Source organism: Toxorhynchites rutilus, chromosome 2 (assembly GCF_029784135.1).
Source record: "Toxorhynchites rutilus septentrionalis strain SRP chromosome 2, ASM2978413v1, whole genome shotgun sequence".
Taxonomy (NCBI): domain Eukaryota; kingdom Metazoa; phylum Arthropoda; class Insecta; order Diptera; family Culicidae; genus Toxorhynchites; species Toxorhynchites rutilus.
Window position 1 is genome coordinate 239,221,771 of NC_073745.1, and position 25,513 is coordinate 239,247,283.

The following is a 25,513-nucleotide window of genomic DNA, read 5'->3' on the forward strand; positions in this document are numbered from 1 at the left end:
CTTGAAGCGACCGACACCATCGAGTATCTCTTTTCGAGTCAAACCCTTTTCGTTTATTACACCGTCTATTTCAACGTTGCAACAGCGTACGTATACGCGATACTCCATACAAAATATTGTTTCAACTTATTTGGTTTATGGCAATCAGTATATCAACATTTATTCAAGAGAAGATTACCGAACCAGATATGCTGCCGTTTCTGTATTATCAAAATAAAGCTTTGGTTTTCAAATTTGACAAACATTGGAGATCGCACGAAATTGTAGTTTTTTAATATAAATAGTACAAGAGGTAAAACTTATATCTGATTATGTAGAAAAAAAATGCAAGGGATTGTATCTACGACACGACCGCATATTTTCGACGTAGAACTATGCAATTATATTATGCAATCCACTTGTTTACCACATCGAATATTATTTTAGAATGCATCGAAAATTTTGTAATAGATTATGTTCTTCGTTACAAATAAATTTGATGAACATCCTTTTACGTTTGATATGATGCCTAGGACTAACAAAATATGTGAACGGAATAATTGTCAAACGATCATTGTATTTTACATTTCCCTCTGCAATTATTGCACATCTCTTATTTACGTACTTGTCGAACCGCGAAAGTTCATTCACCTCTAGTATCTGAAATGACGGTTTTCCCAGGCTTCTCAGCTTAAAAGTACGTTTTAGTGAAACATATTCCGGTCTGCACAACGACAAGCAAGTACAAAAGTACTCAACACCAATAAATACCCCCAACATGCATGTATTTGCAAAGCGGATTCACCAAGGAACATTAATTATGAAGTCCATGTTTGGGAGGCACAGCTCAGTTGGAAATAAATACCCCCGACTTGCATATTTTGACAAAGCGGATTCCCCTAGGCACATTGATTTGGAAGTCCGTGTTAGGGAAACACAACTCGGTGGGAACAAAAATACCCCCGACTTGCATGTACATATATTTACAAAGCGGATTTCCCTAGGTACATCGATTTAGAAGTCTGTGTTGGGGAAACCGTAAATCGGGCCAATCAAAACTTGGCAGTTAGGGCGTCTAGATAACGCTTGACATTTTACAGTTATTCAGTTGTTCATTTATGAAAAAATAACATTAGGGTTAGCATACAAATCGGCAGAACAAATGTATGGGAAAAAAGGAAGTTCTCCCAGTCTTACAGAATTTCCGATTCGATTGGTATACAAATCATGAGAATTCGTTCACAGTGAAAATTGTCATTAACGTTAACTTTATTTCATAAAAAACTGACCTGACCTTTTCTGATTTGGCACCCTTCCTGAAAGACGTAGTTCTACGTCAAAAGTTTATATATGTTATTATCCTAACCATGACTGTTCTCGAGATATTTCATGTTTCATGTTTGTGAATGTAAAGGGTGTCTGGGAAGTTTCAGGAGGTGATAGAGTATCATATTCGATGATCTACGAATGATCTATGCATATGATCGAATCTCAATAACAACAGATCCATTGAACTTTTCTTGTTTTGGACTATGTTGCCTAAAACTGGCTAACGTACGCTACTCAATACAATTATGTTGCTTTCACTTGTAAGATAAGATAATTTGTACTGGATATAATCGTAAAACATTTGAATTAAGGAAAATAAGTAGCATTTTGGGAGCCAAAAAAGACGGGTGGGTAATGTCATGGACATAACCGGATAGACGTGGGACCTTCTCACTCCCTTCCTCCACTTTTCATTCGGCGGAAATATCTCGATGCTAATGATGATGGCCGCCGCCGGCAACTAGTTGCTAGCGGACTGTGGAATTGTTATTGATACTAAAAATTTGAACCACAGAACGGACAATGTATACATCTATTTCTCTCAATGCAACTTATTATATTTCTATTTCCCAGGCACATTGATTTTGAAGCCCTTGTTAGGGAAACACAGCTCGGTGGAAACAAAAATACCCCCTACTTGCATGTATATTTGCGAAGCGGATTCCCACAGGTACATTGAGTTTGAAATCTATGTTGGGGAAACCGTAAATCGACCCAATCAAAACTTGGCAGTTAGGGCGTTTAGATAACGCTTGACATTTTGCAGTTATTCAACTGTTTATCTCATGGAAAATAACATTTTATCTATTGTGATAGACGCATAGATATATTTCCTATCAATTGATGCAAACATCTTTCCGATCTATTAAGAAATGTTCGAGTTATAAACATTCGGAATCTTTCATTTTTTTCCTGCTTGTTCTGTGTTTAGGTATTCATTTCACCCCCATATACTCCAGTTAGACGTAGTCCCACGTCAAAATGTAAAATTATTCCCATCTACTTTGAAAGGTAGAGACGAACCAGCTCAGAAGGCTGAAAGTTAAATTTAATAAACGTACCATTTTGAACGGGGCAGTACTGTTTTTTCGACCATTTTAGATTGTTCTGTCTTTTTATCAATTGTACCGTATTTTGAATATAAAGGAAAAATAATTATCATCTGTTGTACTACTACTCCAAGTGTATCTGCAATTTCTTGCTGCGTTTGTGACGGATCTTGATCGAGTAAAGCCTCCAATTCTTCATCTTCAAACTTTTTTGGCGTTCCGGAACGTTCTTCGTCTTCCAAGTCAAAGTTATCACTTTTAAACCGTGCAAACCAAAACCCGTCCAAACCGTTCGCTCTGTTGGAACATGGTCTCCATAAACTTCCACCAAAATGCGATGACTTTCCGCAGCTTTTTTTCTTCATATTTAAGTGATGAAGTAACACTCCCCGCAAGAACACTCACGTTGGTACGAAATTCAACATATTCGATGTGGAAAAAAAACTATGTTGTTTACGCTTCAACTTTTTTACATATACTTTAAAAGTCGCGCAATGACAGTAGCTTTCCAACGAATGTCTGGAAATGTCTGTTGTAAAACCGAAGAAACTTACCTGTACACCTAATATTTTTTTAAAAATCGAGAAACGTAAAACAAAACTTTTAAAACAGCATTTTTCTCTTCAAGCGGCCACCGTTTAAAAAAAAGACGGGTGGGTAATGTCGGGGACATAACCGGAGTGACGTAGGACTATACAAAGGGGACAGCTTTTGCTAAATATACATTTTAAATATATTGTTTCATTTTCTTCTCCTACGTGAATACCTACCTATCTACCTGAAAAATGGATTTTACTGTTTACTGTTTACTGTTTACTCTTAATAACATGTTGGGGGTTCTGAAAGGACCTTTGGTGTTGTGTTTTTGCGTTGTTTTTTACAAACTTGATTCTTGATTTTTTTGGCTTTGTACTTATTAAATGTTCAACGCCGGGCATCTTTCGGCGTATGCACATATCGTACAATCAAAATGATGGCTGTGATAGGGAATGCATAGGTAGTCATCAGCTCATTCACTATCATATATTTCACTATTGAGCCCATTACCGTACCTTAAACTGAGGTTTCGGAGACGAATGAATTGTAAGATTTGTAGTCTCCGCAAACAAAGTAAATAAAAATGAATTCTACGATCTGTCGAGAAATAGACGAGCTATAAGCGTTCTGAAAATCCAAGAGTAAATACCGGGACAGATGACCTTCGGATTAAAGTCCTTTAAAATAAGAACAGAGCAGCAGGAAATACATAGCTCATCATGTTGCTCCTTAGTTATGTTCGTATACAATACAGATGTAACGTCAGTCAATTTTCAACATCAGTTATCAACCAAAGAAAGCAGTTCTTGCTACCGAGAAAATTCGTTAATGCCATCCTGCATACAATGTGTTGTAATTTGAAGCCTCTTTTAATTCGGAAACCATGCAATTCATCAATTTAAAAGACCCCAACCATCAATAAGTTCAAGAACAAGCATGAACAAAATAAATTAGTTTATATTATATGTCATATTATGTCACTTTAGAAAAACTTTTAATAACTCTTCTCTGAAAGGTTTAATGGCGCTGAAAAGCGCCGTGTTTTACAGTGGCTGGTTTTGTCACCAAAGCAGTCTGTATAAACAAACTTTTTCCTTCTTCTACCTGCTGCCGTTTTGCGATTGCGTTTGCCACTCGCTGAAACTAGTTGTTGCCACCGAACCGAATGTGCTCTGTTCTGTAGGCGGGTTTTGTTATTGTCGTGAGCAGCTTTGCAAGCCAACTAGAGCACTAAAGCGGCCGAAATTCTATAACCGCTATTAGGTATATCCGTTCCGTTGATGCGATGTGATGTGAAACGATGCCATACAACCACACTGATTTACGGTTTGAAAGAGAATGATATATTTTTCTTTTTTTATCACTTAAATTCTTTTTATTTCTTAATTTGGTTTACATTATATTAGGCTGTCAAAAAAGTCCTGCGGTATTTCCGCGAGGTGTCGTTGTAAGCGCGTAGTTCTAGTTATATTCATTGTATCGAGTCATACTATAGCTTGTTGGAAAGGTATTTGCGCGCTATAATATAGTCCTTGACAGTGTTTTGTTTGGTTAAGTCGTTCGTGAGTTATAGTGTCGCAAATATGGAGCAAAATAAAAAGAAAATCTGACATATTTTACAGTACTACTATGACAAAGGCAAAAATGCATCTCAAGCTGCCAATAAAATTTGTGCAGTTTATGGACTCGATACAGTTTCCATTTCCACCGCACAACGATGGTTTCGACGTTTTCGTTCTGGTGTAGAGGTCGTCGAAGATGCGCCACGCTCCGGAAGGCCTGTCGTCGAAAATTGCGACAAAATCGCTGAATTAGCCGAGAAAGACCGACATAGTAGCAGCCGTAGCATCGGCCAAGAGCTGGGGATAAGTCATCAAACCGTTATTAACCATTTGAAGAAGCTTGGATTCACAAAGAAGCTCGATGTATGGGTGCCACACACGTTGACGCAAAAAAACATCTTTGACCGTATCGACGCATGTGAATCGCTGCTGAATCGCAACAAAATCGACTCGTTTCTGAAGCGGATGGTGACTGGCGATGAAAAGTGGGTCACTTACGACAACGTGAAGCGCAAACGGTCGTGGTCGAAGCCCGCTGAAGCGGCTCAGACGGTGGCCAAGCCCTCATTAACGGCCAGGAAGGTTCTGCTGTGTGTTTGGTGGTATTGTCAAGGAATAATCTATTATGAGCTGCTTCCCTATGGCCAAACGCTCAATTCGGACCTGTACTGCCAACAACTGGACCGCTTGAAGGTAGCACTCATGAAGAAGAGGCCATCTTTGATAAACAGAGACCGCATTGTCTTCCATCAGGACAACGCCAGGCCACACACTTCTTTGGTGACGCCCCAGAAGCTCCAGGAGCTCGGATAGGAGGTTCTTTTGCATCCGCCGTATAGTCCGGACCTTGCACCAAGTGATTACCACCTGTTTTTGTCCATGGCGAACGAGCTAGGTAGTCAGAAGTTAGCCACAAAAGAGGCCTGTGAAAATTGGCTATCCGAGTTTTTTGCCAATAAGGAAGCGAGCTTCTATAACAGGGGTATTATGAAGTTGGCATCTCGTTGGGAACAAGTCATCGAACAAAACGGCGCATATTTGACTTAAAACAGATGATTGTAACTAATTTTATGAACAAATAAAAATTAAAAAAAAAATACCGCAGGACTTTTTTGACAATAATAATATTTATGATACAGCAATATAAGATTAATACGAGCGAGCGAAACAAAAGACAAATAAGCTTTCCGCATACCTTGCCACATACACGGCCCAGACCGAGATAGATATTGTTCTCATTCATGCGCTCCTTTTGTACCCTTAGAAAACGCTTTCCGACTCCATTATATAATCAGGTGCAATATTATTACGTATTTGCTGAACAGCTGCCGAAGCATCATTAGCCATGTGGATAGCGTGGTTGTGTGAAATAGCTTTGCATTCCAGCCGGCCTTGGTTCGATCCCCATTGACGTCGTATGGACTTTTTTTGGCACAATCAAAATGAAATGAGAAAAGTAAACAGAAAGAGATGTCTGCTCGCATACATACAAACCATTTTTAAGCTTTTAAAAAAGTTCATTATTTGCGCATTTGACTCTCTAGCACACGGAATGGCATCATTTCTGCCAAAGATGAAATGTTTTCTGACAACGCTTGTTTGGGTGTAGGTTGTTCCACAGATCATCTAACGATTCCGCTACATACTCAAAATGTTTCGCTTCCAATTTCGGATTGTTTTGAGTTTTTCATCCAAGTGAGATTCATAATCATCATGCGAAAGTATTAATCCTTCTAACTTCTAGAAAAAATAGCCTTCCGACGTTCAACTCGGTTGAAAACCATGCGTTCTGGACCATTTGTAAAAAAAGAATATTGGATCAAGATTCAATTGATTAAAATGATGAAAATATATATCTATGACCTTTTTAAAACGAGCGTTCTCGTCTGGTCCTTCATCCACATTAATTATGATTACTGGGTTAATAAATCTTCGATATCGAATAATATCGAATTCAGGGAGCTCGCCACCTTTTTTTAAAATAGAACCCATGAATTTGAAGAATAGTGCCTTCCTGAACAAACTGCAACGTACGTTGGACTGTATCCAGCTGATTCAGAATGACCAAAGTGCCCTAGCTTCTTTCTGCACCTGTGATAACCGATGGAATAACCTTATGTGTAACAGCCAAGAAAAATAATGATCTGGAAAATTACGCGATATTCGAGATGCATTAATCGGTGCCTGCCTATTGACCGCGGTTTAGCCCATTACAACACGTGCTTTATCATCTTGACTCAGGAAACACAACACATTCGGCCCCAAATCGAAGCTATCTACTCAAGCATATAGGGGCGCTGAATTTATTTAGGAATAAAAATTGAATTTTGTTACGTAACGAGCACGCTTAAAGTCCCTCCCCCCCCCCCTATGTCACATTAAGTAACAAAACCTTTATAATGAACGGTAAATTCAACGGGGCCGATTAGAAGATCAATCAATGAACAGTTCTGCGATTGGGCCCATGAACTTGCGTTTAGTAAAAAACGTGAATGTTTGAAGGTATTGATAACAAAAATCAAATTTTGGGCGGGACAAAGTTTGCCGGGTCAGCTAGTACCATATAATTGTTCAAGAGTCAGAAACCGTGAAAAGTCAAGTGTTGTCATGTAACAAGAGTATTGAACTGGCAACAAGTGAATTTAACTATAAAATATTCTCCATAAGCTAAAAAATATTCTCCAAATGAGTCTTGTAGGAAATATCCTCAATTTTACTTTGATATCGTTTACTTTTTGTAAATCGTGTGATGTATACATGAAAACGAGAAAAAACCCTGTTTGAAGTGAGTCAAAACGTTGTCACGTCATGCTGGAACGGGTCAAGGGTTTGCTATAATACTTTCATGAGTGTATAATTTTGAATTATTTTGTAATTTTAAGATATTGCGTTTTGTAGCCAATGTCTAACTTTCATTTTCGTTTCTTTCCAGTGCAAGAACCTCATGCTGGTGGAGCATCTACCGGGCGAACCGACCAGCTTCAACGTGATCCCGTACAACAATCCGAAGGGTCAGATCAAGCTGACGGCACGCACCCGAGACCAGAAGCGACTCTGGGCCCAAGCAATCAAGCAGGCAATGCTTGAGCATTTCGACATTCCGAAACGAGCGAAGGAACTGGTGCTGCAGCTTGGTGATGAAGATGGTAAACGTTTTCTCTGCTTTTCAACCTCGAATTAATACTAATGCTATCACTCAATTTTTGTCCAGATCGAATCACCGACAAAAACGCCAGCTGGAAATGGCCTACCCATCATCCCTCCACCCCGGATTATCTCCAGCGGCGGCAGCAGTTCCGACGTAGCGAAATGCGAATGCGTTCGAAGAAGATGCGAAATAACACGGCCAGCAGCATCTCGCTGGACGGCATCTCCCCGAAGGACATCAAACAGCCAACGTTTCAGTCGTATTCCAAGTCTCTCGAGCAGCCCGACGTGGGCGGTGATGTCCAAGAACAACCACAGCCGAAGCAGCAGACGGAGTGCAAGTGTGACGCCGTGAAAAAAGAGCTGCAGCAGGAGCAGATTAAAAACCGAAGTCGATCGGAAACGAGACTTCCCGTGGAGAAGAAAGGTTTGAAGCTGAGTGATGAGGAGATTTTCTCGAAAGCCATGCATGAGCGGTGTCGCTTCGCGACTCAAGGTCGGAAGAAGACGAAGGATAGCTTGGTGGATATAAAGTCGTATGATTCGACGACGATTCCCAAACGAATAGCGAACATGCGGAAGACCAGATCCAAAACGTTAACGGGTAATTCAACGTTCTACACGGATCTGGGACTCGGGGAGACCACCGATAGCATGATGGAGTTGAAGATTACCGAGTCAACCGATAACTTGAACCAAGAGGGGGGAACTGTGGATGGAATGAATAACAGTGAGAATGCGTGCAAGGAGACAGAAGATGAAAATGGAAACGCTAAGAAAGATTCTGAAATAATTTCGCAGCTTGTCCTGGAGAAAAATGAATTTAGGAAGCTGAACAAGTCACCAAAGAAAAAATCTTTTGATTCGATGCGATCGTTGTCGTGTCCCAGCCATGATGAGGATGCCGCTGGGGAATGTCAGAAAGAGGAAAACATTCCTCAGCCTCCAAGTACGGCACCTCCTGAGGAGGAAGATGCAGAAGAAGAATTTCGGAAAGTTATAGAATTGAATAAGGCATCGGTGGATTTGTTGAAGAGATTGAGTGGAATTCAACAAGATTTCCCCACATCTGAGCCAATCTATGAATCGTTGCTGCGAAATGTTCACGTTCCGTATAAATACGCTCCCCCGCTAACCAGATCTGTGTCACAACAATACGGGAAAGCGCTGGAATTGCTGACAGCAAATACCTCTACTAAGAAGTCCCGCCCGGATTCAGATTATGTGACCCTAGCCTACTCTGAGAATGGTTTGGTCAACATCGACGGTCACTGCGTTGTGCCAAAATCGACAATAGCCCAATTGCGAAACAGTGATACCAACATCAATTACCATAATCCTTGTCGTAAGGAGGAACCGGAAACGGTGCATGAAACTCGCTCCGAGACCGTTAGCCTCGCTTGTGAAGATTCCTTGAAGCCACTGGATCGCCAGAGATGTCTCAGTGTCAAGTCACCAAAGAACCTGCTCCAAAGATTCATAAGTCTCCATTCGTCGCCAACATCAACGGGAAGTTGCGACAGTAATCTTAACCAGCGGAAGATATCACTCCCAGACGACTTGGCACCAATATACAAGCAGGGCAGCCTCGATCTGGGTTCTCGCATTGCCAATCTGGATTACGCTGATCCGCGAACGCTGTTCCCTCAGCCTCAGGAGTTGTCTGTGGTGCCCCACCATCCAAACATTCTCATCAATCGTGCCTCTATGAAAACGATATCGGCTGACCTGGAACAGCGCGATTCCATTTTCTCCCTAACTTCCTCCAACGACAGTGTCTGTGGACCATCGAACGAAGCGGAGGACGATCTGAGTGGTTTCTACGAGAAATCCGTCGAGGAATGTTTGGAAAATGATGACTTCCGAGATTCTGCGGTATACAGTGGCGATGACAACGACCGTCGGCCGGACCTGGATGACCAGGTTGTGTACGAAACGATCGGAGAATTTGGCAAGTACAGGCTGTCCAAGCCTCTGTCGCAGCTCATTCGATCCTCGTCATCCGCTTCCAGTAGCTCCGGTGGGCCACCACCGATTCCGGCCAAACCGGCTCACCTCGAGCAGCGGAGGATGATGCAATTGAAGGCCACCAAACTGCCGGCGGCGGAACAACCACCCAAGGTGGATTCGGAACCTTTCGCGCCGGCCCCGAAAGGATGGGTTCTACAGCAAGTGAAAAGATTTCAGTGAGAAGAGACTGATGAAAGTGCCTTCCCCTTTACTTCCAAAATAGGGGTGTTTTTAGTATTGTAACAGTTTTAACCAAAAACAAATCGGAAAAGTGCGAGTCTATGTGAATGTATGTGGATGCACGTTTTACATGTTTTAATGATAAAACTCAAGAAACAAAAATTAGTGGCAATCAAGGGACGGTTCCTTGTCCCTATAAAAAAATACGGTTTTCACGAGAACCATAACTGTATTTATTTCTCATAATAGTTCTATATTTTCCATAATAGCAAACAAATCTGCGATTAAGTTAATGAGATGCAGCAATGAACCGAGTTTCGCCCTCGACAATGATGGGGCATGTCTTTTTCGGGCAGTCGAATTTCTCCGCGCGCCATATTCACAAACAATAGATTTCGATTATTATTATTATTAGTAATTTTGTAATGTATTGGCAACCAGAGGTGCCTAATTTTATTCGTTTACTTAGCTGCAATTATTTTGTTTATCTACTGTTAAATAGATGGTAACAGATTATTTCGAAAGAATTTAAAACGACGATGTTGTTATTCGAGAGAAATCCCTTTGCGTCAGCCTTTGAAATTGATTCAAATCGATCCCCTTCCTTACTCAATTATTGTTGTTTGAATTTGTGAATATCTCCACTTAAACCTCATCATTATGATATAAATCTTAATGAAACACAATTTTGCTACAGATTCTTACCATTTGCCGAAAACGTTTTACTCTGTCACGTAGATTTTGGTTCACAATTTGTATTTAAAAAAAAGTATTGGTTCCACAAGAAGATCTAGTACCATTTTCGCTTCAACTCCACGCGACCCGAAGCTCGATGCGAATGGTCATGTAGGAACTGTAATTCCATCTGGTGTAGGCTAGGTGAAACTCATACAGATTCAATAGAAAGCATGCCCTCTTTCGTTCATTTGTCGTTGTTTTGAAACGTTCATGAATGAAGCGAAAAACTCAATAAGCAATGAAGAATGGTGAAGCTCACGCTAATGAACCCTTAAACAGCGAAGCACAGATTTTCCGCAAGCGGATTATAGATGCACACGAATAATGCAGAATAAAAATTAGAATTACGATCATAAAAATTTTAACGTTGGAACCCGACCTGGAAAAAAAGAAAAAAACTGATTTTTTTGTTTTTTACATTTCTGTGTAGTTCATAGTTTCAAAAATGTTAAAGACCCCAAAAAACAAACTTATTTATAAATAATTTGCTTTATTCATTGCAACGCATCGCAGTATAAGTGAGGTCAGAACTTATTTTTCTTGAATGCTTTACACGATTTAATATGATCATTTTAAGCGATGATTTTTGCTTGCAGTTGGCGCCCCTAAAGTACTTACATTTTGATTTTTTTTTTAATTTTGAAAAATTGCTGTGCTACGCGTTAGATAAAACTTTTTGCTTATTTTAGCCGAATTTCCGCTAATTTTGCCGCATAGTACGCTAATATTCTATAAATATTCCATCAGCGAGAAACTAGCTTTTAGAAGCGACTTACGCGCACAACTATCAGCGCTTCAACTCTTTATAAGTCCTTGGAAATGAGGCAACGAATCAACTCCAACTTCAGAGAACTTAATCACTACACGAGGAATAACACATATTTACAGTATAGTTGCCACGGCCCGTTAATCCCAAAAACACTGCCTTGTAAATTCACTTTATTGCGTTTTTGGTTATACTAAAACTAAAACAATATTTCTAGTGTAGCGGAAAAAACTGTTTTTTGACGTAGGACTACGTCTTTGGTTTCTATATACGGGGATCACTCTACGAAAAATGTAACGTTCATTAAGAGTTTTCAAATGCATATTACGCAGAATTGTTCTTACGATGTATGTTATAATATTAGGCTGTCAAAAAAGTCCTGCGGTATTTCCGCGAGGTGTCGTTGTAAGCGCGTAGTTCTAGTTGTATTCATTGTATCGAGTCATACTATAGCTTGTTGGAAAGGTATTTTTGCGCGCTATAATATAGTCCTTGACAGTGTTTTGTTTAGTTAAGTCGTTCGTGAGTTATAGTGTCGCAAATATGGAGCAAAATAAAGAGAAAATCCGACATATTTTACAGTACTACTATGACAAAGGCAAATATGCATCTCAAGCTGCCAATAAAATTTGTGCAGTTTATGGACCCGATACAGTTTCCATTTCCACCGCACAACGATAGTTTCAACGTTTTCGTTCTGGTGTAGAGGTCGTCGAAGATGCGCCACGTTCCGGAAGGCCTGTCGTCGAAAATTGCGACAAAATCGCTGAATTAGCCGAGAAAGACCGGCATAGTAGCAGCCGTAGCATCGGCCAAGAGCTGGGGATAAGTCATCAAACGGTTATTAACCATTTGAAGAAGCTTGGATTCACAAAGAAGCTCGATGTATGGCTGCCACACACGTTGACGCAAAAAAACATCTTTGACCGTATCGACGCATGTGAATCGCTGCTGAATCGCAAAAAAATCGACCCGTTTCTGAAGCGGATGGTGACTGGCGATGAAAAGTGGGTCACTTACGACAACGTGAAGCGTAAACGGTCGTGGTCGAAGCCCGCTGAAGCGGCTCAGACTGTGGCCAAGCCCTCATTAACGGCCAGGAAGGTTCTGCTGTGTGTTTGGTGGGATTGTCAAGGAATAATCTATTATGAGCTGCTTCCCTATGGCCAAACGCTCAATTCGGACCTATACTGCCAACAACTGGACCGCTTGAAGGTAGCACTCATGAAGAAGAGGCCATCTTTGATAAACAGAGGCCGCATTGTCTTCCATCAGGACAACGCCAGGCCACACACTTCTTTGGTGACGCGCCAGAAGCTCCGGGAGCTCGGATGGGAGATTCTTTTGCATCCGCCGTATAGTCCGGACCTTGCACCAAGTGACTACCACCTGTTTTTGTCCATGGCGAACGAGCTAGGTAGTCAGAAGTTAGCCACAAAAGAGGCCTGTGGAAATTGGCTATCCGAGTTCTTTGCCAATAAGGAAGCGAGCTTCTATAACAGGGGTATTATAAAGTTGGCATCTAGTTGGGAACAAGTCATCGAACAAAACGGCGTATATTTGACTTAAAACAGATGATTGTAACTAATTTTATGAACAAATAAAAATTCAAAAAAAATACCGCAGGACTTTTTTGACAGCCTAATATTTGATTCATATAAACTGACTGTCAAACACAGCTTCGATGTCCCGAATTGAAGTGACTTTTTATTCGTGTTGTGTTGGTATTTGTAAAAAAATGTAGGTTTTGGCCAATGTTCGATTTTTTCAACAGGAGTAAATACGGGAAATAGAATATGGGCAAAAAATATTTCTTGAAAATTAGGGTTTCCCTAGCATCAATAATCATAACAACATCATTGGCTTTTGTATAAAAAAATCGAGGGGTTGTATCCGAGACACGACCGCTTAGGACGTAGAACTACGCAATCTTTTTTTTTTAATTTGTTGGTTTTGCGAATACGTCGAAATTTCATAAATAACACTTTAGCAAAAAGTTCCGGGGATCCTGAAAAGGTTTAATGGCTTGCGAGGTTTTGTATAATCATTTCGAGAAGCAACGATTCTTTCGGAACAATACACTAATTGGTAATATGTCGCAATTTGTTTCTATATATCAATGCACGCATTGCACTGAGTATTTAACAAGAGGCATCTTCCGTGTATTGCCATGCCAAGTTTTTTAAAAATCGTTTCTCGACTCGACTTCATGTGAAATATTCGCTAGCGTTTACAGCTCGAGGGGAAACATAAAACACAAAACGAGCAGAATGAGCGATCTTTGTTGTTTCGGGCACATAAAGATTCTGAGAATTTTCCTCAGAGGAGATGCAATACTTATGCGCAAGCGACAGTTTACTTACTATGCAAGGGTGGAGTTTACTTCGCAAATATTTTCTTTTCGTTATCCCCCTTCGTTGTTTCTATTCTAGCGTCTGCATAAGTTGCCCGTTATTGACAGCTCTGTTCGGGAAAGCACACAAATGGACAGAACAAATGTATGGGGAAATGGGAATGGATCCAATTTTCATCAATTTAGACAGACCATGGGATTGTAATGTATAGCATATCAAACAAATCTTAGAAAATTTCCGAATCGATTGCTATGCAAATCATTAAAATCCGTTCGCAGCAAAAAAGTTATTAACGTAAATTTTATTTCATAAAAACGTGACCTGTTTTCTGATTTGGCACCTTTAATTTCGGTGCTTTCCAAAATTCGGATTTTTAGCGTTACGTAATTTGTGCACGACGTCTTATCAACCTAGAGACATTAGCGACCAAACGAATCGTGTTTTTACAGATGTCGAATGCCCTGAGCTTCTACAATGTACCGTAATCCTTCTAATCCAGACACAAATCGAAAGAATTATGGACAAAACAACCCTTTCAACGCATGTCTAAGGGTTTTCAACAAAATCAACAATAATTCTTAGAAATTAGGGTTTGGAATTTCTCGATATAGTAAAGATACGCAAGGTTGGAGCGAAATCGGAGCATTTCATTTCGGTAGATCCTTTTTTCATGAAATTGTTGGCATATAGTATACCACCAACTGTCTCCATTGGCCTTACATAATGATGGAGACGCAAGAGTGGTTTGAAGTGAAATAATGAACTCAATAGTTTAGAAAAATATATCTCTTTAAACCAAAAACAGGAAGTGGGTTATATCTATGGTATAACCGCAAGGGTGACGTAGGACTATCGTTGATTTAGAGATCATTTGTTTGAAGTTGAATCTCAATCCATTCTGAATGAATGAATAAATGAATATTTGGGGGACTTCGAAAACGAGAGCGTTACGTTGGAGGCACAAGGTTTTATGCATCCAATATAGGATACGAAAAACCTTGTTCTGAAGAATAACCTGCTAACTGTACTTGATTGACAAATCACAAACCCAAATGTATTATATGGATATTTTATGGATAGAAAACATTCGAATAAACTCTTTCACATGAATGTATTTTTAAATTCCCAGAGGAACTGGCAGATTATTTTCCAGAAATGATTAGATCTTTCCGGAACTTTCTCGATGCTGAATGGCATCCAAACGGAAAGAATTCCGCGCATGTATGTGTGTGTAGCGATGTCTTCCCGGGGAACCGTTTGTGGCATCACCGTCCTCCTGATGGATTCCCTTCTGGCCTAAGGTGCACAAACAGGCTCACCACAACAGCGACAACATGCTCCAATCGCTGTTCAATTAGAAGTGAGTGGATTTCCGAGCGGCGCTCGCTTATATACCAATTGGTGATTCAATAGCCTGTTTTTAAAGCAATTTTAAGACTATTGAAACAAGTTTTTGGATCAAAAAGTAACAAGTATAGAACGCGTAGACATTTTATCTTTCGAATGAAGTGTTTATCATACCATTTCGTTCAGTTGTTTAGGAGCTATTAACGCTCAAAATCTCGGTCTCCGGCGTAACGTTTTCGTTTTCGAAACTTTGATTTTACACCCCGGTATAGAAATGAAAGACGTAGTCCTACGTCAAAAAGACTATCTTATGTACATTGAACTTTGTGAAATAACTCCGGTTCGATACACCGAATACAGAAAAAAAACATATTTAAGTTTTCTCAGGTACATATCAATATAGCATGTATTTTCTCTGAAAATCTGAAATAAAATATCTTTTACTTGCGATTAAAAAATCGTAAATCGATTGAGCAGTTTCAAAAGTTACATATTTCGAAAAATAAAAAATAATGTGTCTAAAATATTTCGGTAATTGAAAAATAAATAAAATGTTCAAAAAGAAATCCAAATTCAATTAAATTTCGTTTGCTTAGATCTCTTTTTTCGTGAAATTGCATATATAGTTAGATATTACAAAACAAAAGCAAAAGAAGGATTATTCTAATTAAATTATATTTTAGGGGCTTAGAATGCAAGGAGTGTAAGGGATTTGATCGATTTCTCTTCATCAATTTTTTCTTTAGTTAATAACTCAACTGCAAAAACGTTCCAATTTGAGTTTGCTATAGAATACGATAGATGAGGTTCTGATCTATCTTCCACACTATCAAATACAGCTGGGAATGAGTTAGCAGCTAAGTTATGACCAAAAGAGGGTGTCGATGCAGAGAAATCGATCAAATCACTTACATCCCTTTCATTCTAAGCCCCTCATTTATTATTATTAACACTAGATAGACCGAAATTTAGTATATACCTATATTCTATATACTATAGTATTTAGATCACAAAACTAACATTAATAGTCAGTTAAATTCAGTATAAATTCTAATTTATTAACATCAATCGCATGATTATTGCTGATGTAATTTATGTATTTGATGAAGAACTTCAAAATTTCACTTTTTTCTTCTGATGCTATGTTGCTCAGCGTCGGTCGTATGAGATCATCAAAACTGAGTCGTTGCCATCCGCCGAGTTTCGTTGTCAGTTTTTGTTGCATAAACCCCCATGCAGCGATTACCCTAGAACACTCGGAAAATTTATGCTTCAATGTTTCGATTGTTGTCCTGCAATGTCGACAGTTGGGGTCGTCAGCTCTTCCGATAATGTTCCATAGTCTTCTATGCTCCGTCTTCTCGTTTATCAACAGGTAGAGGTCACTTCGCTGACTCGACGATAATCTTTTTGTTGAAACCTTTTTTCCAAATGACTGATTTGTGAAATAATATCTGATGTGTGAAAAAATTTATTTAAAATTAATTTTCAATATTATTTATATCATTTACAGTTACATAACAAGTTTTTAGTCAATATTAACAATAAATACATTATTTAAAAAATATCAAAATCTAAATCTAGTCTAAAATGATTTTTTTTAAATCATTTTTAGACTATTTATGTATTTTTTTTTTGGAAAATGAAGGTGGAAATCTTTTCATGTGTTTTTTAATCCTTTTGTAAATTTTCACGTATTCATGCTTAGAATCTAAAACAGCTACTCTTTTATTTAGCCCGCTTTTATATACAGTAAAGACGCGTCCACATTACGCCAATCGGCCTTGGCCGCCCGGTAAAGCCGACTAAATGTGGACATACCGCCCGGGCTTCCCGACGTGCCGAAAACCGACTCGAATCAAACCGAACCCAAACCGAAACAAGTGGGTCCGGTTCGAGAAAGTCGAACCAAAACAAAACGAAGTAAATTAGCGTTGACGACATTGTGCTTCGTGTGTTCGTGACGGCTTCGTGCATCCGATAGGACTTCGGCTTCGTACACCCGATGGGGCGTCCACATTACTTAACGAACCGAATATGCCGCCTGGTGCAGGCCGATCGGTATCATTCGGCATAATGTGGACGCGCCTTAAGAACACAATTCTCTGATTTACATAACAGTGAGGAGAGCCGATTGGGCAGTCGTCGGGTGCAGACGCATTTTCGTTTGCTCCGTGCTTTTTAAATAGTTGGATACGAACTAACGTGTCCCTGGTTTGTGTCGATATAGTGAATTAGTTTTCGGTTGCAATAATTGTAGTGCGGAACGGAGTGTCTCCGAAAAAAGCGATGTTTAGAAAGGCTAAAGTGTTTGGTTCCTTTTTTCCCTCTTAAGGTATTCATTTTTCAATACAAAGCTCGTGCTTTTTCGGTTCCTTTGCAAGTGTTTGTGCATGCCATAATCAAGTATTTAATTCGAAGTAACAGTGTGTTAGTCAGGCTCAGACTTGTTTGCGTGATTTTTTCCTTCCTTCATGTTTATCACGAAGGGTGTGTGCATATGTCGCAGTGAATTTATCACCGTGGGAGAATCTGCAGACATGATGAGCTGGTTACATCGGAAGCTAAGTTCCTATTTTGATTCTGTTAAACAGTTTTTTTTTCATGTTTGTTGTGTTTATGGGTTTTTGTTTTGTGGATAGTTGGTGTTTCTTGTGTTGACATTCGTGTCGCGGTGACATCATATCTGGTGACCTTATCTGAAAAAAAAGGAGCGCGGTGTGACGGTATCGCTGTGCCCTGCATGTATTTGAGAGTTTTTTTTGTTGTGTTTAGGTCGGAAGAACTACTTGCATGGCTAAAAATTTCCATTTCATTCTCACATACATAAGATGGTTTGTATTGATAGTGTTTGGGATACAAAGTAAGTGTGTGTGTATTTGTTTACACATTGGTTTCTACTCCATAAGTGTATGGGTGCGTGTGATTATTGTTCAGAGATGCCAGATGATGTTGTTCAAAAATATTATGTGTTTTCCACACGGGAAGTCTGTAAATGTCTTCGCCTATTTTGCCATGCTTTGCGGTGAGTCTGCAGAATGAGGTGCGTCACAATGTATCTCTTGTAGTTCGGGGGTGGTTGCTTGGTGGTGTGATGCAGTGTGGGACATTTTTGTAGTTTAAGAAGGAACTACAAAAGTGTTTTGTATTGTGTTGCACTTCCGGGCATCCACCGACGAAATATAGGAGGCGATGCGTCGTGGGGTGCTTCATTCTGTAGGACTTACTGTAAAGACAGATCGTTCGTTTTCTTTCGTGTGTTCGTGTTTATGTGTGTAGAATGGTTTCAGAAACTCCTGTTAACGAATTGAAAACATTAACCCACAAATAGTACTTTTAGTTTAGTTTAACTAGTTTAGTTTCAGTATTGGTATGAGTATTCATTGTTATGAGAGGTACGCGTCGCGATTGGAATTCGATAAAAAGAAAGCTCTAATACCTCCGGAGCACTCTCGGTTACCTTTCGAGGTTTCCCAGATATAACTATTCGTCATCGCAATTGGAGTTCGATAAAGAATACACACAACTAATAACGGAATATATAGCCGATCTCATTGGTTTTACTGATGTTCTCTAGGTTACCTTCTCAGGTTTCCCTCAGTTAACTCTTCGCCGTTGCGATTGAATTTCGATAAAAGTACTTGCGATAAAAAAAGAATATTTAAACGGTCCAATAAATTTTACAGGTTTACCTTGTCAGGTTACCTGCAGATAATCTCTGTGTTGTGACATATACAATTTTCGGAATTTAGATTCGTCAAGTGGTCGATAGTTCGCGTTTACGTAATCACATCACTTACCTCAGTGAATCCTGATTCTCACCCCTCCCCACTAACAACTGGCCCTCCCATGATATTCGCTAGGGAACCACGCTATAGAGGCGAGCCTTCTGCCCTTCGGGCGACGAATATCATACTAACATTCCTTCCCTTCCCCTGGTGACTGTAAGGACCTGGCCGGCGTCGTTATTGACCATTTAAAGCTCGAATCACCGAAAATTGCACAAGGAGAATGATTTGCTAGTCCCAAGCGTCATTCTGTGTGTTCTTTGTGCAATTTGGTTGGTTCAGGTCAATCACGGAGAGCAACTACGAATTGTACAGTCTACCCAAGCCCAAGCTCAAGCTCAATTCTCTGATTTACATAACAGAGTTGAAAAACGAGGCATGTTATTTTCCGTTTGATAAGTTGATTTGGATAGTTCCCTTTTGTTTCCTCTAATAGTTCCAACTAGAACTGTTTTTTTTGTCAATAATTTTTTCGCGAGTGACATGGTAGGAATAGGTCGTTATGTTTCTTGAACATCTTGTAAATGGCTTGACAAGTTTCAGAACAACGTGTTCACTGAAAAGCATTGATGATATTTCTCCAAATAAGAAAACCATTGAAACATTCATTCCAATTGTATGTCAAGTTTATTGAGTTTATTAGGCAGATACTGTGAAAATCTGCATCTGGTTTTTGTCGAAAATAATTGCTCGTCAACTGTAATATTTTGCCCTGGTTTATAGCAAGCTTGACTATTCTCAATATTCTCAAAGCTCCACAAGCATATAAAGTCCTAATAAATGCACATATTTCAGATAATTCTGTTGTTCAATCATTCCTCAAAATTCAGCAGTCTAGATTTGTGCGTTTTTTTATATACTTGATAATATTGTTATCTATTATCAACAAGATAAGACCATCTACCATAAGGCTCGTGCTTTTGCGTTACCTGTTGGCCCTTTCACACCCTTGAAAATAACCTTCCTGGTAACCTTCCAGGAACACCAGTTTCATCAAATTTTGACCACACAGTACCATCGACAACTGTTCCGGCCTCCTGGAAAGTGTTCTCTGCTTCTCCATCAGAGTCTGCACTGCTTAGCACCATACAACTTTTCCCGGATATATTGATTACATTTTCAATTTCATCATTGGGGATCGACTCCTCATCGTTATCTTCAGTGTCAGATGTTTCACTTTGAATACAATCTGCCTCATCTTCACATGATGGTTCAGAATTTATTGCATCCGATTCTACAGTACCGTTCTGAATCATATTTCGGACACTTTGTTCTAAAGCTTGAAATGTTCAATGCACTGTTGATATAACTATACAATTAATATCACAATTGCTTCTTTAGAGTAATCCCTTGGTTTCACTATCACTTCACAGCAGAACTACATTTAAATTATAACATAATCGGCAGAAATCTTACAACACTACTCATTATCGTTTGTGTTTGACGTTTGCTTAGCGTGAGCACGTAGAATTTACCCGTTCATAAATAATTAAATTTCTCCCATGTTTCATCAGTTCTCATCATCGTTAACAGTTTACTTTGAATGGTTGGTAAGTGTTATAATCAAGTATAATCAAGTGTAATGTAATTTTCGTCCAAAAAGTTACAAAATAAAGTGTCCGAAATTTGATTTAGTGTCCGAAGTTTGATTCTTATTCGCTTCATTTGAAAAGCATTTTATTCGATGATTTTTCTATGTTTTCAATCAAATAGGTACCAAAGTAGAAAGCTTAAAAGCATATTGAACTAATTTATTGAAAATATCAACCAAATAATACCTGTGCATAAAGCTTAGATCTGTTTTCTGCATCATATGCCTTAAGCGTCCGAAATATGATTCAGAACGGTACATCGAAGCACTCTTCACTTATGTTCGTCTACTTGAGCTTGGGTAGACAGTTCGATTCGTAGTTGCTCTCCGTGATTGACCTGAACCAACCAAATTGCGCATGGAACACACGGAATGACGCTTGGCACTAGCAAATCATTCTCGTTGTGCAATTCTCGATGATTCGAGCTTTAAATGGTCAATAACGACGCCGGCCACGTTCTTACAGTCACCAGGGGAAGGGAAGGAATGTTCGTATGATATTCGCCGCCCGAAGGCCAGAAGGGACGCCTCTATAGCGTGATTCCCTAGCGATTATCATGGAAGGGATATTTGTTGGTGGGATAGGTTAAAAATCGGGATTCACTGCGACAAGTGATGTGATTCTGTAAACGCTAACTCTAAACTGCTCGACGAAACGAAATCTCAAAAATCGAAGGTATTTAAGGTAATACACAGCCGGACGTACCATTCTATACTTTCTGGAATACTTCACTTATGTTCGTTTACTTTACCAATAACTCATTTCTCCTGCATTTAGGCTTAAAAGAAATAAAATAAACAACTTGTTAGAACAAGTATTACTGCATAAAAATTCGAATAACAATTACTACTTTAGATTTTTGAGAAACTGCAACTTATCAAGTATACGCCCAAGGTGATAATTTATTATGTACTTGTATGTTATCACGGTAATCGAAAAAAATATGAAAAGTGCCTTCCAATACAATGCCGAAACTGGTCATATATGAAATTTACTGAATTCAGTTATTAAAGTCATTTTATTATTTAAAATTTCTTAAGCAGTCAAAATGACTGCTTTTAGGCTATATAGGTATAACACATATATATCTCCGGAAATGAAAGAGTGGTGAGGCAACTACAATTATTAATAAACACAGTTATATGTTGTGTAAAAAGTCACAACATTCTAAGAAACTGTTCCATTATATACATAACAGCTTTCCTAATTGAAATTGAAAAGCAGTCAAAATGACTTGCTTGGGCAATCTAGTGTTAAATTCTAAAAGACATGAATATATTTATTTGATTACTAGGATCAATTTGTATTATATTAAACTGTTTTGATTGTTCTTTCAAATCATACCACGTCTACACTGATTCAACTGACAAAGTTCACTACACAGTCTTGTGTAATGGAGAGGGAGGCACCTCTCAGCATAGTAATAAAGGATGCCAAGGTCGAATACTTCACCAGTTTTACCATTCAATACTCGTACCTACCCCGCGCTTCTCACGAACACAAGGCACAATGCATGCATCCACAGCAGCCACGTGGAGCAATTTCGAGAGTATCCGTGGTTATCCATTACCGATTGCACTGATTGTTATAATATAGACCGGTGAGTGGTTGTGAGCAATGGAGAGCGGAACGAGAGTAACGATTAGAAGCTTGTTCGTGGAGTACGAAAGGAAGGATTCGAAAAGCTCTTCGGTGAAGGGAATGTGTCCAGGGTTGAACAGATAACTTTCCATTAGATGTAGTACTGCATTTAAAATTTCAATATGTTGCTTTTATTCACAATTTCATTTTTGTTGATAACGGATTTGATATTTTATTTTACGCGATTAGCTTTCAGATTACAAGAATCGATAACTGCATTCCAACGCACATGAATCGCACGGGTTTTTTGGCGGTAATCCTGCTCCTTCTCCGCACCAGTGTCACCATTGTTGCGCAATGTCCCATCGTAACCACGAATCCGCATCGCTCTTCTTCTCAGTAGTAAGCGGCAATAAATCTGTTCGCTCTCCGCAACAGCTGACCTCCGCATTGGAAATCAGCTGACACAGGGGTTTCGCGGCTTCCGAAATTAATGGCTGCACCAACACAGTTCACTCTCGCCCACGTATTCGAAGCAGCCCACATTTTGGGAGAACAGGAATCAACAATGGCATCCTCCCAGGGAGAGGATTTGCCCGTTTCTCTCCGAGAGAATGTCCTTACCGCGTGTTCGGGTGGCGAAAGCTTCCCTGGGAGCTTTCCTCCCACTTCGTGGGAGCACAAGAAAAACTCCAGCATTTCCACGAGAGACGTTCAGTCTTCGATAGATTTTCACCTGCCACGGTTCGCTCGAGTCGGTGCCCCGGGAAAAGGGATCCGTCGCGCTGTTCATATAATTTGTTCCTTTAAAAAAGAAAATGTATCGGTGCGAAAACAGCTATCCTGTTTTTGAAAGTGTGTACTAGAAGACTTGTCCAACAATCCAGCTACAAAATGGATGGGGAATTGCTCCGAAAAAGTGGGTCTACGGCGGTGATCTTTTCGGATACATAGCAAAGCGGAAGCTGAGTGTTTACAGAGTGGAATACCAAGTAGTTACAGTGTAGTGGATCCGGAGACAAGTGTTACGTTTTGTGGAGTGCTGTCCGGCTGATACCCATCCGAACTCGTGTTAGTTGATAATAGAAAAAAAAAACAACCAGTAACACAGATTACAAGTATCCCGAAAAAAAAGTGACAGCTTGCCGAGAGTCCTCCCGGAAAATATTGATTGTAACAAAGTGGTTTCCATTCGTTCGCCTCTCGATAGCTGAGACAAAAAATATACATAATAAAACGACGCACACACATATCCACGAAGAGTGGGAGGATGAATGGTGGTGAAGCGTTAGATATTGGCGGTCTCAATGGGAAAGGGAGCGATTAAAAGAGGATTTGTTCGGTTCTCGTTTTGTGAATGAATCGGCTGCTATTGGTAAGCACAAAAAGCATTGGTTTTGAAGCAGTATTTTCTCGACTTCCAACGCTCCACGGGAAGAATTTTTTGTTTTGTTATTTTTGTATGCGAACTGTTTTGGAGTAATTATTTCGACTGTAGCTGTTGTCCTGTGTTGTTGTCGCGTGCGCTTCGAGTGGGTGGTTGACTAATAGAGCCGTTCACAAATCATAGTTATACGATTCGAAGAACTGTGTTTTTTGACAGACATTCATGGAGAGTGCAGTATTTTTCATGAGTTCAATTTCTGTGTGCAAGTTGAAATTGTCCGATAGATTGCTTTGTGGTTGTTCTAAATATTGCGCTCGTTGTAAGAAAGTGCATATGAATTATTATGGGGCGATTTTATTGTATGCTGTTGAAACACCTTACCCATGATCACTGTTTTTTTGAAAAGCAGTTTTACAATTACAGTGAAAGCTCTCTATAGCGACATCGCAAGGGACCGTCGTTATAGAAAATTGTCGCTGTACAGAACAGTCGCTATGGAGAATTCGGATGTCGTTATAGAGAAAGAAACGCTCAAGTTCACACGAAACAATTAAATTATATTATCTTGAAACAAAAACAACAAAATATTGAAAAATAGGTACAAAATTCAACTCATTTGTCCCCTAACCCATTTTTTCTTTAAATCAAACAATTTGTTGTCCATTTAAAAATTTGTTTTAGTTGATAAACCAACATAAATAGTTTGGAAAGCATCTTCTAGCTGGTTTTGAGATGGTGGGCTTATAGTTCCACTGTCGACTACTTCGGCAGGCACTGAATGAGTTTCATTATCAATGTTCTCTATAGAGATTTTTTTTTAGCACTGTTGTTATTATGTCATCGTCAGACAAAATTGCTCATTCGCATAAGTTGTCGTCAAAAACCACGTAGTCTGGAAAATAAAAATTTCGATTATACCTTCTATTATATTTGAAAATATTAAACATTTACAACCAAACCTTCAGAAGAATCAAAACCTAGTTCAGCGAGCGCTTCAAAAATCGATCGGAATACATTTTTTTTCTGAAGGGTCGTTATCAATGCTGTTTTCATTGATGTATATCAAATTGTCTGATTTCACAAGCCAGCTTTAACGAAGCAATTAACAATAGTGATTGTTTGGCATGATTTGCTACGCATACACTGTAGAAGATTGACATTCAATAATTCTTTTTTTTTTCTTTCGCATTCAGTTAGTCCTTCACTAATTTGTACCGGTAGTGCATTCTCAATGCTTTAATTATTCCAAGATCAAGTAGTTGGAGCCCAGAGGTCATTTTTTTTTATCCAAAATATATATTTTATTAAGGCTCATATGGCGTCAGCCTAACGGGGCCGGGAGTTCAATATTTTGACAATGTTTGCTTAGACTATGTTAGTAATATGTAACCGATTACTCGCGGTTGACTTGAGGTTAGTATTACAAGTGTTCTCATAATTGGTATGTCGCAGTCTTCGATGCTCTGTACGTGTGCCCGACACGGGATACTTCCTATTGGGATGCAGCTGACCATTAATCAGCAACGCCCCCCTAGTCTGTACCCCATATCTAGCGTGGTGCGTCTTTCTCGACTCGAGGAATCCAGGATAGAATGGTCACTAGCCGGCGCAATCATCAGCTCGTGTAGAGTTGTCATGAGCGGTACAACCTTTGGCTCTTGTTGAATGATCAGTGGACTGCACAACCTTCGGCCCGTGCATCTGTAAAGAGTGTGTGTATGTATTGCCGCGACTAAGTAAAAGTTTATAGATCGAATAGGAGGGATATGAAACAGGGACACAACGAAGGAAACATCATTAAACGTTGACATCGGCGTTTCTGAGGAACAGGTATAGATGAAGCAGAAGATCAGGATCCCGGCTACCTAAGATATCCCGGACGGGGATATCCGATTGTCTGCCTTGTGCTCTCAGTGCTCTAGAGAGCTGAGAGCGAGCAGCATGGAACCGGATACACGACCAGACAACAAGCTCGATGTCGTGGTAGCCATCGCCACAATCACAAAGATTGTTTGCTGCGAGCCCAATGCGATAGAGATGCGCGTTTATGTTGTAGTGATTGGACATAAGCCGAGATATCACGCGAATGAAATCACGACCTCCATTCATTCCCTTGAACCATGCACTCGTCGAGACCTTAGGGATAATCGTGTGTAACCAACGACCG

General features: G+C 39.5%; 2 protein-coding genes across 3 annotated transcripts in view; both read left to right on the plus strand.

The window, feature by feature from the left end:
• The window catches only part of LOC129767216 (uncharacterized), a 264,333-nt gene extending 254,006 nt beyond the window's left edge, over positions 1–10,327 (plus strand). Inside the window, exons 6-7 of the mRNA XM_055767870.1 lie at positions 7,389–7,602; positions 7,668–10,327. Of these exons, the coding sequence (XP_055623845.1) occupies positions 7,389–7,602; positions 7,668–9,793 (2,340 nt within the window). The 3' untranslated portion in view covers positions 9,794–10,327. The remainder of the gene's footprint in view (positions 1–7,388; positions 7,603–7,667) is intronic.
• Positions 10,328–22,686: 12,359 nt separating this feature from the next.
• Positions 22,687–25,513, plus strand: part of LOC129765339 (chondroitin sulfate N-acetylgalactosaminyltransferase 1) — a 197,724-nt gene continuing 194,897 nt past the window's right edge. For both annotated transcript variants that reach the window (XM_055765525.1, XM_055765526.1), the window contains exon 1: positions 22,687–23,334. The gene's annotated coding sequence lies outside the window, so the exon portion shown is untranslated. The remainder of the gene's footprint in view (positions 23,335–25,513) is intronic.